We start from the raw sequence: 15,059 nt of genomic DNA on the forward strand, positions 1-15,059 counted from the left end.
CTCTGTACTCTCTGTGTGAAAGAAAGCGGCTCTCTGTACTCTCTGTGTGAAAACCTGGGCAAACTCAGAAGTGACTCTCCAGTAAAGAATGTGATCGTGTGCTCAACAGCTTACCCGCTCATCCTGCAGAATCTGAAATGGCAGCATTTAAATGAGAAACGGTTGCCACTGAAATCCTTTTGAGAGCACTGTAAAGTAAAGTAACTACTCCTAATCCATTTGTGAGAAAATTCACTAAAAAGAGGTCCAGGAACCTTGCTGGGGTCATCCAATAAGATCAACAAAGAGTCTGATTAATATCTCAAGTCAGCTATTACCACGGATGGAGGAGGGCAGGCGGGGCTGACAGGAGTCTGGTTACATCAAGGGCATAACATATTCTGTGCCTACTTACAGCCCTATGAGAAATAACCCCAGGGTAATGGCATATGAGAGGGACTTTTAAAATTTAAAATTATGATCATTATCATTATTATTATTAAAGTGTGTGTGTGCATGCGTATGCACATAGACACACTCAGAGCTATGTCACAATGCCTATGTGGAGGTCAGAAGACGACCTTGTACAGGCTCTTCTTTTTGTCAATCTTTACGTGGGTTCCAGGGATAGAACTCACCAGACTTGTGTGGCAAGCACCCTTGTCCACCAAGCTATCTCACTGGCCTTAAAAAGTGTTGTATTAGCATGTATCAATTTTACATAATATGGGTTTTATTGTGACTGTTTCGTTTTTTTATCTATCTTGATCATATTTACCCCATCAATATTTCTCTACCACCTCCCCTTTCGTGTCATTTTGTGGGGAGTGAACTAATGAGTTAATTAAGGTCACTTACAGGAATATGAACAAATTAGCAGTGGCTATACCAGGGAGGAGATGCCTTGTCCCTTGGGAACTGTTAATTATGTGTAAGTCCTCAGGGAGCTCTGGGGACTTGTGGACTCCCCTCCTCCACAGTGGGATGTTGATAGGCCCAGTGTCTTGCAGGCTGTCGCGGTGACTGAGAGTGTCATGGCTATGGCTGTGTCATCCCCTGAAGATACCGTTCCATGACACTTCCAGCTTTTACATTATTTCCAGTCTCCTATTCTTTCATGGTCTCTGGGCCTTGGAGAGGATAATACGGATGTTTTCTTTAATGATGAGCATTCAGTAAGCACTTATTCTTAGCACTTTAACCAGTTATGAGTCTCTTCAGTAACTGTTGCCCAGCACACAAAAAGAGAAGCATCTCTCTGATCAAAGCGGCCAGCACCGTTAATCTATGGATATGAACAGAAATATCCAAAGGCAATTTAACAGCCATGTCATGTTTACTTAGCAAAACAACAGTAGCTTTCCTACTAGGGCCTGTCACCCGAGCATGATCAGACTTCTGGTGTGGTTTATGGTACCAGTTATGAATTCCTTTTGTTGGAGCAGTCTTCAAATCTCAGCATGAAGTAGTTGGTTACCTCTCCCCCCAAAATACATCACCATCACACCAGAGGACACAATATGATGGGGGCTTAGCTTCCAAAGAAATCAGAACTACTCATGGCCTTAACAAGCACTTCTCTAGGTCATACTGTTTCTTGGGATTCATAACTCGACTCCTTATCTCGGTTTGTGGCTCTTCTGCCAGAGAGAATGTAACATAAGGAATTGTAAATCCTTTATTGTTCAATGTCTAATGGAGTTGGGATGGACTCCATTATTGACTCCTGTGGCCTAGTCTTTATTGATTCACAAACATTTACTGAGCACCACATGCCAGGCTTGTGTTAGCGCTGGAAGTGCAAAGTCAGGAGGTGGGGGTCAATCTGTGTCTTTAAACAGCCTATAGACTTGAGAAGGCTTTGGTTACCAGGGTTACCAGGATATACAGATATACTCTAGGACTTTGGGAGACACACTTGCTATATCTGTGACTATTGTTTTACACCTTTTGCTAAACTAAATAGAACAGTATAGAGTAACATCAGAATATCATGAACCACTGTGCTGGCAAAACATCAGTTTTTCTAAAAAATCATTCAACTGCAGATCATAACAAAAAAAAAGGAAACCAATAAATTAAACATTTGTATGACATTGTGAGATGGAAATATTTTCCCTGAATTATTAAATATCTCACATATTATATCTAAATGTGATATGTGTAATATATTATTTAAAATTTCATTAATTACATAATAATTATAACTAATATTAAATGCTACATTTGATAACATTTAATATATTAACATATTAAATTATATTATATTATAGCTAAATATGTTAGTTATCTTTTATGTTGAATAAAGATCAGTACTGGCTATTTTCTTTTGGAGTGTTTTATTCATCTTTCTTGATTTTCTGGTATTTTATGATTAAACCAAATTAATGTTATGTGAAATTCTGACAGTAATGCCTGGTATATCTTAAATAGTCTAGGAGTGTTAGCTGCTGTCATTGTGACTATCCTTGTCATCACATTATTTTAGGAACAGGATACAGCTCAATGGAAGACACTCTCGAGTCTCTAGGATGATCCAAACGTAACCCCATTGTGACTCATTTATACCCCCAGTTTATCTCTATGTCTTTTCTTTGAAGAAAACAAAAGTGAGTATGCTGACATCTAGGCTAGTCCATTTGTTTGGTTTATTTTGAGACAAGGTCTCATGTAGCCTAAACTGGCCTTGACCTTCCTCTGTAGCTGAGGATGACCTTGGACTCTCAGTCTCCCTACTTGCATACATCTCAGAGGTACTGGGATTAAATGCATGAGTCACCACATCCGTATTATTTGATAGGTGTGAATATGAAAACATCCTTCCCAGAATCATCATGCTGGTTTTCATATCTTTCTTCTTTCCCAGTTGACTTTTATATCCTTAATCTTTGGATCAGATCCCCTATCCTGCTCTGATGACCAGAGAGTCCTCAAAAGTAGAAGAAGAAAGGCCTTTTCTCACTGCATTTCTTTCTCATACATACTTGGAGGCTAGAGCACATTAGACCCTCTGGTGTGTGGACCCCATCAGGTACCAGTAATTCCATGAGTTAAACACTTAAACCATGACCTGCTTTTCATGCAAATCCCCTGTTAGTTACTCGGCAAAATTCCATTTCCATATGGCTTTTCAGTATCCTGGGGCATTGGCAAAGCAATGGTAAACAGGGGCAGGAGATAAAACAATTTTTGATCTAGGCAAGGAAGGTGCCTAACAGGAGCCAGGAGCCAAAGCATCTTCAACAGAAACACTGCCATCGACTCTACACATATGATACTATGGAAGACATGATCACAAAACCAATAGTAAGTAACATTCCTGGCCCTGTCCTAATAAGCACCAAGGATCCAATGAGCAGAAAAGGCCAGAGTGGCTGTTCTCCATGAAGCAAAGGGGAGAGCGACAACCACCACAGATGTGTGTGTGTGTGTGTGTGTGTGTGTGTAAGTATGTATCTGTCTGGTGGCAGGCACTGATCAGAACAATAGAGGGGAATAAACAGAGGTGAGGAAGCAGAGGCTTGCTGGGATGTGTGAGGCAGAAGGCTGCGAGCGACTTCATCTGCAATGAGTGGAAAAGGAAGTCCATAAGTTACGTGAATACTTTGAGCAGAGTCCTAAAGGGGAGGGAGAAAGCATGCAAACAGGGGAGGCAAGAGAATTGTGGGTGGAGAAAATGACAGTCCTACTGGGGGAGGGCGATGGGGTGTGTTTGAAAATGAAAGTGTCAGAGGAACAGTTAGGAGGCCATTGTGGCCAGAGCAAGGTGGTGAGAATGGAAAGAGGTGAGAGCTAAGGAAGGGCCTGGAGCAAGTGTGGGGGCAGGGAGGCAACCTGGCAGGTCGTGCTCAGGCCTTGGGATTTCCTTGAGTGAGATGAGAGGTTACTGTGGGGGTTGGGAATCAGAAGAGATTTGCTTTGACTTACTGGAAAGAGCCACAGTTTCAGACCGTTGTAGAAGGAAGAGTCAGCAGGACAGACAAATGGGGAGACCACTGGGGGTGCCTTTGCTAGATGCCAGCATGGCCCAGCCCAGGACAGTAGTCAACCACACAGAAAGAAAGGAGGGGTCTGATGTGTTTTGCAGAATTGACAGTAGATTTTCAGGAGGGTAGGCGGAGGGCATGAAAAACAAAGCAGAGAGAGACTGCTGTTGGCACGAGCTCTAAACTACATAACAGGCAGAAGGTGTGAATCACTTTAGCTTACTTCTGCAAAGGTCGGGTGAGCTGAAGATAAGACTGATTCAAACAAGTTCACAACAGAAAGGAGCCAAGGACACTTTCCCCTCTCCTGCAAAACCATATTATTGAGAAACCAACAGAAGTTAAGACTGAAGCCCACGGTTGTCAGCAGTCCGCCCTGCCCTTGTATGTGTTCTTTGAGTGTCTTAGCACTGCGTTAACAATACATGCCACCATGACTTTTAAAGTAAGCTGGAGGAGTTTTAGTAATACAATTATGTAAGAACAAAGTTACTTTAAAAGTCAAATGAAAACTGGCTGTGTTAGCAGGTATCTGCAATCCGAAAACTTGGGAGACAGAGGCAGGAGAATCATTACAAGTCTGAGGCTAGCCTGGCCTGCATATTTGATTCCAGGACAATCAGGGCTGCAGAGAGACCTGGTCTTGAAATAAATATGTAAATAGTAAGTTAATTAATTAAACTATTCTACTATTCTTAGCAATTTGTTTTTGCATTTCCTCTGGAAGAAAATGTGATTTAATGTGTAGTGTTAAGGATCGAATCTAAGGCCCTGGGCGTACTAGGTAAGCACTGAGCTACATCTGTGGATACATTGTCCTTACATACATATGTGTGTAGAGAAACAGAAAGTTATGAAATGATTCATAAATAAAAATGTACCTAAAATGCACATGTTCTCAACTGACGGTCAGAAGTCATTGCTATAAATCTGGGAGGTACTGAAAACCTCTAGCAGAAACATACTGAAAATGAGACTTTATGACTGGGAGTGGAGTTTTTTGTTTTGTTTTGTTTTTAAGATTTATTTATTGGCCGGGAGGTGGTGGCGCATGCATTTAATCCCAGCACTTGGGAGGCAGAGGCAGGCGGATTTCTAAGTTCAAGGCCAGCCTGGTCTACAGAGTGAGTTCCAGGACAGCCAGGGCTACACAGAGAAACCCTGTCTCGTGAGCCATCATGTTTGTGGCTGCTGGGAATTGAACTCAGGGCCTCTGCCGGCCCCGCTCGCTCCGGCGTAATTCACTGTAGTTGTCTTCAGACGCACCAGAAGAGGGCGTCAGATCTCATTACCGGTGGTTGTGAGCCACGTGGCTGCTGGGATTCGAACTCAGGACCTTCGGAAGAGCAGTCAGTGCTCTTACCCGCTGAGCCATCTCGCCAGCGGGAGTGGAGTTTTTATAGGCTCACGGTAGGAAGCTGGTGTGAGGTATTAAGTGTAATATGCATCTCTATGACATTTGCTGTTTGCCAAGGGCTTTAGGAATGGGGTCTGAGTAAATTCATTCATAAGAACCCTGTGAAATGAAGTCGGGAAAGATGGTATCTCTCTCCATAAGGTGGGAAATTCTCCAAAGCTTACTGAGAGAGAGTGTGTCAGGGCCAGGATTCCTGGGAGGACTCCTTGGCCCCACAGGCAGCTCTCCCTTAAGACACTCAGCATCACTTAAGCTGCTCGAGAAATTAAGTGCTTACTCTTGGCATAGTAGCAGGCTGAGGAGGTGGTGTAACATTCAAAAGACAGTCAACTCCGCGCATGTGCAGATGTCAGTCTGGGCCTAGAGATATTAAACAGATGCAGTGAAGCCGGTCTTCATACTTACAAAATTAACCCCCAGTTAAAAGTGAAATAATAAATTTGGTCCATAAGAACCCAGTGGGCACCGCTCAGAAGAGCACAGTAGACTGGCAGGCGCAGCAGAACTCCTTCAACTGGGAGAGTGGCTGGCCCCAAACTGACTTGGTTTTTTGAGACCAGGTCTTTCTGCGTAGCTCTGGCTGTCCTGGAACTCACTTCGTAGAATTTACAAGGATCTGTTTGTCTTTGCCTCTTGAGTGCTGGGATTAAAGGCATGCGTTGCGGTTCACAGCTCAAACTGACTTTAAAAAATGAATAAGAGTAGTGGCCACTTTAACAACCACAGGCTTGCATGGCACTGTTAATGCCACTACTAAGACATCTGATAAGCCAAACTAGTTTCTCTGCCTTAATTGTGTGTGTGTGTGTGTGTGTGTGTGTGTGTGTGTCTGTGTGTGGTGTGAAATAAGGTATGTGTATATGTGTGTCTGTGTCTGTGTGTGTATGTCTGTCTGTGTGTCTGTGTGTCTATGTGGTGCTGAGGACAGAACCCCCAGTTCCTGCATATGAGCCAAGTGTTCTTCCACTGAACTACACCCCAGCTAATCTCTGACTTCCTTTTATGCCCAGGCATGTTGTGAGCAGGTGTTGGGAATCTGGCTCCAGCCCCTCCAAGGAAAATTCCACACTGTGGAAAGGAAAGCAGCTCTTTTCCTGAAGGTGCCAGCTAGCAGAGGAGGGCTTTACTGAGCTGCTGGGGTTTGCTTGTCTTTGAACCAGTCGTCACTGAAAGTAGGTGGGGCTGCGAACTGTCCAGTCATGGACACTTCTAGGTCACATGGTAGCTCTTGGGTAAAGGCAAGGTAGCTCAACTAGAAAGGAATGGACTAAGAAGTGTTGGCTTTCTGAGGGCAATAATGGAGTTCCAACTAGAAGCGAGACCAACCATCAGGAAGCAAAACCAATAACAAGCACAACAGGTTAGGTTCCTGAGGGAATAGGTGTGTTCCCAGATGGCAGAGCTGCATGTATGTGCACACACCTGTGTTTGTACATGTGTGATTAGGTGTGTGGAGGCCAGAGATTGATGGTGGGTGTTTTCCTCAATGGCTTCTCTACCTTATTTGTTGATCCAGGATCTTTCACTGAACTGGAAGCACACTGATTACTAAACTGTCCCACAAGCCCTTGCCTTATGCTCCGCAGTACTGGCATTATAGGTCTGCACTCCCACACCCAGCTTTTACTTCAGTTCTTTGGATCCAAAGTGCTCATGCTTGTAGGACAAGTATGTAGGACACTGTGTAGGACACTGAGCTTCCTCCACAACTCTGAGTTCGTTCGTTCTTAATCTTGTAGAGCTCTATAGTAGGAAAGAGTGGTGCAAAAGATTCATCAAGTAGAAATGTAGGCACAAAATCAGAACCTGGATTTTGAGGATTTTTTTTTCAATATGCTATTTTTCTTTTTTTAAATTAATGTTTTTAGTTAGAGGACAAAATAGTGGGTTTCAACAATGCACACATACCACATAGAACACACATAAAACATACATACATACATGTGTGCATGCACACATACATACATACATACATACTTCCATTATCTGTGTGCTCTGTGGTTCATGTGCATGTGTGTACTTGGTTCCACGAGTGGCCAGAAGTTCCACTGCCCTCCTTGATCACGCCTACAATATGTAGAGAGGCAGAGTCTCACTGGCCCCAGGTTTGCTGATTCAGCTAGCCTGTGTAGGTGGCTTGCTCCAGAGATCCCTTTTGCACTCCTCCTGGGTTTCAGTTGGGCTACCGCTCCTACCTAGCTTTTATGCAGTGCTGGTCACCTGAGTCAGTCCACATACTCGGGTAGCAAGCACTTTACCCACTGAGCCATCTCCCCAGCCCTCTATGCATTTAACTCTTGACTGTGAGCAAGAATATGTGATATTTTGTCCTCGGCTCCTGTACTCAGTCTGGCCCTCCTTTTCTCTCCCTTCAGAGTTCTTCCCCTTTATATTCCTGCCTCTCCTTTTATGTCCTAAGTTTGCATGTACATTGGTGTTTGTGATTTGAGTTTTATACTGTTCCATTCTTGTAAGTTTTTTGTTTGTTTATTTGTTTTTGAGACAGGGTCTCGCTCTGTATTTGCAGAACCCCTCCAGCCTTAGTCCTCTGCAGGATCTGTTGTATCAAACATCACCTTAGTTCTAAGGACACTATAGTCTTCATGCTGAAACTTAGCATCTCTTTAAGCCTATTTTGTTTTCATCCTTCTCAAGTCATGGGTCCTCCATCTCTCTGGAACTGCCAAAGACAACCTTTCTAGGCCTTTTTGTGGCAATCTCTCCCCTTTAATTGGATGCTTTTATGGGGTAACAATGGGGACAGGTCACTGGTAAAATGCCTTAAGCTGAATCCCCAGCACCAACAAATAAATAAATAAGTAGCTACTTCTAGAAACCTGTTACATAGTAGGCAAAAGACAGCTGTCAGTGTTACTACTCCACAAGGCTTCCCAAGCTCAGTCCTCTCTTTTAAGCTTGATTTCCATGGAGGAGGTTTGCAATATTCCCTCAAGAAGCACTTCCATAGCCAGGCAGTGGTGGCACATGCCTTTAATCCCAGCACTTGGGAGGCAGAGGCAGGTGGATGTCTGAGTTTGAGGCCAGCCTGGTCTACAGAGTGAGTTCCAGGACAGCCAGGGCTACACAGAGAAACCCTGTCTCGAAAAACAAAAACCAATAAATAAATAAATAAATAAATAAATAAAAAGAAACCCTTCCATGTTGCACAGTTTACCACAGTTCTTTACTCCACACTCCTGTCCTGCTTCCCATTGACCATGTCTATTAGCTTCCTTGGTCCCTGGCTGGACCTGACATCTTAGAGCCTGGCTACTTGTTACAAACTCCTGCTCTAAGAGGTGAATCAGACAGTTTCCCACTCCTCTAATGGGCTGTATATCTCTGAGCCCAGGCTCTTAGAGCTCTGAATCTGGAATGGTGAGAATCTCCAAGGAGAGATTCTCACAAAGTGCCCAGAGTGCTCTGAGAAAATGGATTAGGTGGATGGAAGTGGTGTTGGCAACCATCAAGCCGGTTAGAGAGGGCAGTTGTGGAAATGCAGTGGGTCACCATTTTTAAAATAATTAAGGTCTATTGTCATTTCAAATATTCTTCCAGAAAAGATCTGTCCCCAGCTGTAAAAACCTATGACTGCTTGATTTGAAATGTTAAATATGTGTATATATATACTGGTTAATAGGTTCAAAGAGGCACTTTCACTCTCAGTGATTGATATAATATCTTATTCAAATCTTTCTAGCGTCTCTCCTGAAGGGCTTGAAGCACGCCAACATTGTCCTCTTGCATGACATTGTTCACACCAAAGAGACTCTGACGTTCGTATTTGAATACATGGTGAGTTCTTCAGACTCTTACAGCACATGAGGGGAAAACCTGGTGCTTGTATAATGAATCTGTTAATATTTTATGGCATGATAAAACTTTCATTACGGTGTGGACAGTCTGATGGATCATTGATGTGCTAAAGTGCAGCCTTGCTGCTCTCGCTGGCAATCACTCGGACTTCTTTACCTGGATTTTGTCCATCCTGTCCCCCTAGCCACCAGTAGCAAACTAGAATCGTGCACTTGCTTTCTCAGAAAAAAATGGGGCATTTTTAAAAGGCTATTTTAATTGCTAATAGAACCTGATTTGTTTCTTTGATGTAAGGAATAGATAAACAACACAAGATATTTAAAGACCATATATAAGCTTACTAAAGAGTAACTCAACTTGTATTTTGGAAAGAGAAAAAAAAAATCCAAATTATCAGAAAGAAATCCTGAGGTAAATGTACCTGACCTGCCTTCAAGGATTCCCAGAAAGAGAAAATTTGCTTTGCTGGGTGTTGTATGCCAGTCACTTAAATGGGTGTCCCTGTGCCAAGAAACAGGCTCCCCGCACCAGCAGCCAACTAGAAAGATATTATGTCTGATATTAACAATGGGATAATCAGAAAGATCTGGCTATCTTCCTTTTACACTTTACTTTAAAATATCCGTATTTTTGGTTGAACTTCCTCACCAGTCTATGGTGTGATTTAGGACACTACGTTCCACTGACGACTTCTGCCCCTTCTCTCTCTGCTGGTTTGTTTAGCACACCGACCTGGCCCAGTACATGTCTCAGCATCCTGGAGGGCTCCATCCTCACAATGTCAGGGTGAGTACTTTAAGAGTCATGCTGTCAGGCTGGCCCACAGCAGAAACATCTGGAGACAGGCAACCATCACAGAGCGAAGTCTGTGATACAGTCACAGGAACCAGGTACGGTGGTTTACACCTTTAATCCCAATGCTCCGGGGACTGACACAAGAGGATTATTGTGAATTCAAGGCTAGCCTGGCCTTTGCAGTGAATTCTAGGTTACCGAGACATTAACGTGAGACCCTGTCTCACATCAAGCTGGAATTATATAGATGGCTGTGAGCTGCAGGGTGGGGGTTGGGAGCCCTAACTCCTGTCTTCTACAAGGGCAGCCAGTGCTCATAAGCAGGGAGCTACCTCGTGGGCATCACCACCCTTCTGGTTTAAAATGGCAGTACTTAATGGTTCCAGGAGAGGAAGGAGTGGGGAAAGCAGACATTTTGACTGATTCAGAAGTGGAGTTTTGCCTGGGATGTGGGAAGAATCGAGTGATATTAACAATGCCAGTGAGACAGGGGTGTACCGGAAACTGACAAGAGAAGTTACTGTAATGACACTGGCATCTAGACTGGGTCTAGCCTCAGGTCACTGTGTGAAGATGAGCAGGGTGCTGAGGAGAGTGTGGACTGCTTGAAAAATTAGAGGCTGATTAGACAGAAGAACGCTCGGAGAAAAACAGATTTTGAGGCTTGAGTAACTCACACAGCAGACACTGAAATGCGGAGAAGGATAAGGGACACAGAAGACAGAATCCCTACCCTCAAGAGCCTTACTGCAAAAATGAGATGAGAAGACATCCCTCATTATTACAACGTTTAAAAAAAAAAAAAAAAAGCCTGTAAGGGGCGGGCAACATGGAAGGCTCAGTGGTTAAGAGCACTGGTTGCTCTTACAGAGGACCTGGGTTTGGTTCCCAGGACCCACATGGTAGCTGATAACCATCCGTAACTTCAGGATCTTCTGCCCTCTTCTGGTGTCTATGGGCACTGTATGCAGGTGGTACATGGTCAAAAAACATGCAGGCAAAACATTCATACACATAAAATGAAAACTAAAAAAAAATTGTTTAAACGTCTGATAAAAAGTAAGACCTGGTCCTGTAGCAATGCAAAGAAGTGAGCATTTTCTTGTTTGTTTAATTAGTTTTATTGCACTTTAGTTACTAGTTTTGGGTGTGGTGGGGGAATACGCACATGCCGTGGCCCGGGGTATGCAGGTCAGGACAGCTTATGGGAGTCGGTTCTGTCCTGCCACTGTATGGGTCATGGGAATCAAACTCTGGTCATCGGGCTTGACTGCAAGCTTCTAGCTGTGGGATACAGTTGGGGAAGGGGAATCGTATGGTCAATTATATTGTATGGGGATAAAAGTTTTATGAGGAAGAAGAGGTTACAGCAGGGACCCCAGCTGGAAATTGCTGGGTGTGCACTAGCACGGTGCTTGTCAGACCCAGTGAGGAGATGACTGGCTGGGGATCAGGCTCGGTAAAATCCAGGATCAAGCCTGGATGAGTTTCTAGCATTAACCATCATGATGCAGAGGTGGACCGACTCTGAGTGTCAGGGATCCAGTTAAGAACCTCCAAAACCTAATGTATGGTAGCTATGGCAGAAGTGTGGAGAAGAATAAGAAGAGGTTCAGTGAGGGTCTGGCGACTGGGGCATGAAGAAGAAAGCGGGGTGGGTGGGCAAGCATGGTTGATTGTTGAGCCTTATTGACCAGCAGAATTATAGCTGAATTGATGAGAATGGGAGACGCTGGCCTGGAGAGGAAGAGGAGCAGCTTTAACTTGTCCAGCAACTATTGGGGGCAGGCTCTCTGCGGGGGGGGGGGGGGGGGGGGGGGGGGGGGGGGGGGGGGGGGGGGGGGAGGGGATGAACAGTAGGCCGGTGAGGAGGAGGCTGGGAGCTGGAAGTACAGCTCTTAGGCCCACTGGCCCAGGGGTTAGGAAACAGACAGAGCAGGTCGTCAAATGAGCACGAAGACAGAAGGACTCCTGGTAGGATTCTTGTGCCTAGGGGTAAGAGAAGTAGTGGATAAAATCAAGCTGCCTGTAGAACTGTAAGGTGTAAGTGTCTGTAAGGTTGTAAATGTCCTCACAGCCAAGGGCATCACAACTGTCAGAGGCTGTGTGACTGGAGACATAGCCGTGTGGTTAGTTCCCATCTTTTAGGGCACACCTCTTGGGTGAAACCAGGCTTTGCCACAGAAAAGGATTTCAAAAGGATTTCAGGTTGAGCCAGCATGAGACAGAGTTAGAGTTTATTGAAAACTTGTGTGGGTTTTGTGGTGTGTGTGTGTGTGTGTGTGTGTGTGTATGTATGTTTGAGACAGGGTTTCAATATGTAACCCTGGTTGTCTTGGAAGTCACTCTGTAGCTCAGGCTAGCCTTGGACACAGAGATCCACCTGCCTCTGCTTCCCATGTGCTGGGATTAGAGGCATGCATCACTACTACCCAGCTATATGGGATTTTCAAAGCTTTTGGATTTTCATTGATTACTGAGTTTCTAAAAGATCTCCCCTTCTCTCTATATATCCATTCCATTTGTTGTTGTTATTGTTTAATAATGGGGGTTATAAAGTGGCTCATAGGTATCTTGAATAGTATTACAGTTTGATGAGATGAAACCAGGTGCCAGGCTTTTCAACACAGTTGGGATATGTCCTCTTACTGAAAGTGAGCTTTCTGGTGGCATTTCTGGAGAATTTTAGGTATACAGTTGGATAAGGATAAAGACCATAAACAACTGTGTTGGAATTCTTGAGTTTCAGCCAGTGAGAGGTTTCAATCAGACTCAGGATCGAGGCTTCCTATCTCTTCTCATGTCCCTAAAGTTGTCTCTGTCTTTGTATCCTCCTGTAACAAATACTATTACAAATTATATTCTGTACTGCAAAGACTTTGGAAATTTGTTAGCAGTACATTAATAAATATAAGAATTTATGGGGGGAGGTCTATGGAGGCAAAACACTAGTCTAAGGTAGGGTCAGAAATGATCTCTCTAGGTAGAAGGTACCCCAGAACTGAATTTGTAAAATCTGAATTTGTAGTTCACAGAATTAGGGGCAATTAAAGATGAGACTCCAGGAAGTAGAAGCCGCAGCATGAAGGGCCTGTTGTGTCATGCTGTTCCATGTGGAATCCATCAAAGAGATTTATTTATTTATTTATTTAGTTAGTTAGTTAGTTAGTTAGTTAGTTAGTTAGTTATTATCATACAAAATAAAGGACCCCATTGTGACATCTTTAGAAGCATACTGGTGTCATTTAATGGCACTAGGCAAGGAGAGAGCAACTAGACTTTTCTTTCTGTATAGTTTGCTCTGATGACAGTGTGGGAAGTGGATGGGAAGGAGGGGAAATTCTCTTTTGTGTATGTATGTGTGTGTATGTGTGTGTGTATGTGTGTGTGTATGTGTGTTTATGTGTGTGTATGTGTGTTTATGTGTGTTTATGTGTATATGTGTGTGTGTATTTATGTGTGTGTGTGTGTGTGTGTGTGTGTGTGTATGTTATATTCCCTTAACCTGACATTCACCTCCATTCATCCACTGTCACCTCCAACTCCCACACTGGCAATCCCCTCTGCTGGCAATTCCTCTGCTGACTCTGCTGGGTTAGAGCCTTGACAGTGGGGCTGGTTAAGACAACAGTTACAGATGTGCAAGGATGTTGAGAAAGTGCCTGGGTCTGTGATCAATTAGCCAAAATTGATGGGTGAGAGAAGAGTCAGCAAGAATATCTCTGGCTTTGAGCAGCAAGATGGATGGTGGTGGATTCAGCGAGGGAGGAACAGGAAGGAAATGGATTTGGGAGGGATAGCGTGAATTACATTTCAGCTTGCTGAGTAAGGGCATTATGGGAGGTTTAAGTGAACTTCAGACTATGTGAGTCTGAAAGTCAAAAGAGACTCAGGAGCTGGGGAGGAGGCTCGATGGGTAAAGTGCTTGCTGAAGAAGCATGAAGCACAAAGCTCTCCATTCAGATCCCCAGCCACCATTTAAAAGCTGGGCATGGTGGCAGGCATCTGTAACATCAGTGCTAGGGAACTGAAGGCATTCTGAATCCCTGGGGCTTGCTGGCCAGCCAGTCTAGCTGAGGTAATGAGGTTTGGGTTCAGTGGGAGACTGACTGTGTCTCAGAAGATAAAGTGGAAGGGCTGGTGGGTTAAAACACTTGCCACACAAGCTGAGGACCTGAGTTTGATCCTGGAACCCACTGTGGAGGAGAGAAAAGCCTCTTGAGAGTTGTGTTCTGGCTGACATACACAGGTGCACCACAACACACATGTACCTGTGCATGCACGTGCGCGCGCATGCACACACACACACACACACACACACACACACACACATACACACACACTGACATACACACTCACATGTTTTAAAAAGAAAAATTTGATTTGGAGTTAAAGATTTTGAAATGATTGCAAAACAGTTGTTAGCTGAGGCCATCTTAGAGTTAAGAAGGCTAATGGAGAGCAGCGAGAAGAATTTTGGTAGCGGGCCAAGGACAGAGCCCCACGGCCACTAACCTACACACCATTAGCAGAGTCAGCCATAAACAAGCAGCCAGAGAAATTGGTGGATGGAAACAATTAGAACATGGTAGAAGTAAGGGGGAAGAGAAAGAGGGAGAGAGGGGGGAGAGGGAAAGAGAGAGAGAGAAGGGAGGGAGGGAGAGAGAGAGAGTCAGGAAGGAGGGAATGAGAGCTGTCTACTGGATCCCATAGCAAAAGGCATTCTGACTATGACAGAAAACATGAATGAAATGAACATGCAGACGCCTTTTAAAGGGGATGTGAGCTGGCATTTCAGAGACAAACAATTCCAAGTGGCCCAGCCCATGGCTGTGGGAGCTAGTAGCTGAAGATGACTGGAGGAGCAGGTACTAGGAGCTATGCTCAGGACAAGGATACCATGTGGAACAGCTGTTAGCCAGAGACCCACATCGTCAGTGAATGTAGGACAAGAGTTCAGCAAAAAGAGAGATGGAAGCCGAGCAGTGATGGTGCATGCCTTTAATCCCAGCACTTGGGAAGCAGAGGCAGGCAGATTTCTGAGTTCAATGCCAGCCTGGTCTACA

The 15,059-nt window shown here is 44.2% G+C and overlaps 1 protein-coding gene across 1 annotated transcript in view; it reads left to right on the plus strand.

The window, feature by feature from the left end:
* Cdk15 (cyclin dependent kinase 15) overlaps nt 1-15,059 on the plus strand; it is an 89,792-nt gene that overhangs the window by 12,705 nt on the left and 62,028 nt on the right. The window contains exons 5-6 of the mRNA XM_031368842.1: nt 9,083-9,177; nt 9,922-9,984. Coding sequence (XP_031224702.1) covers nt 9,083-9,177; nt 9,922-9,984 — 158 coding nt within the window. The remainder of the gene's footprint in view (nt 1-9,082; nt 9,178-9,921; nt 9,985-15,059) is intronic.

The sequence above is a fragment of the Mastomys coucha genome, unplaced genomic scaffold, assembly GCF_008632895.1.
Source record: "Mastomys coucha isolate ucsf_1 unplaced genomic scaffold, UCSF_Mcou_1 pScaffold14, whole genome shotgun sequence".
NCBI classification, from domain to species: domain Eukaryota; kingdom Metazoa; phylum Chordata; class Mammalia; order Rodentia; family Muridae; genus Mastomys; species Mastomys coucha.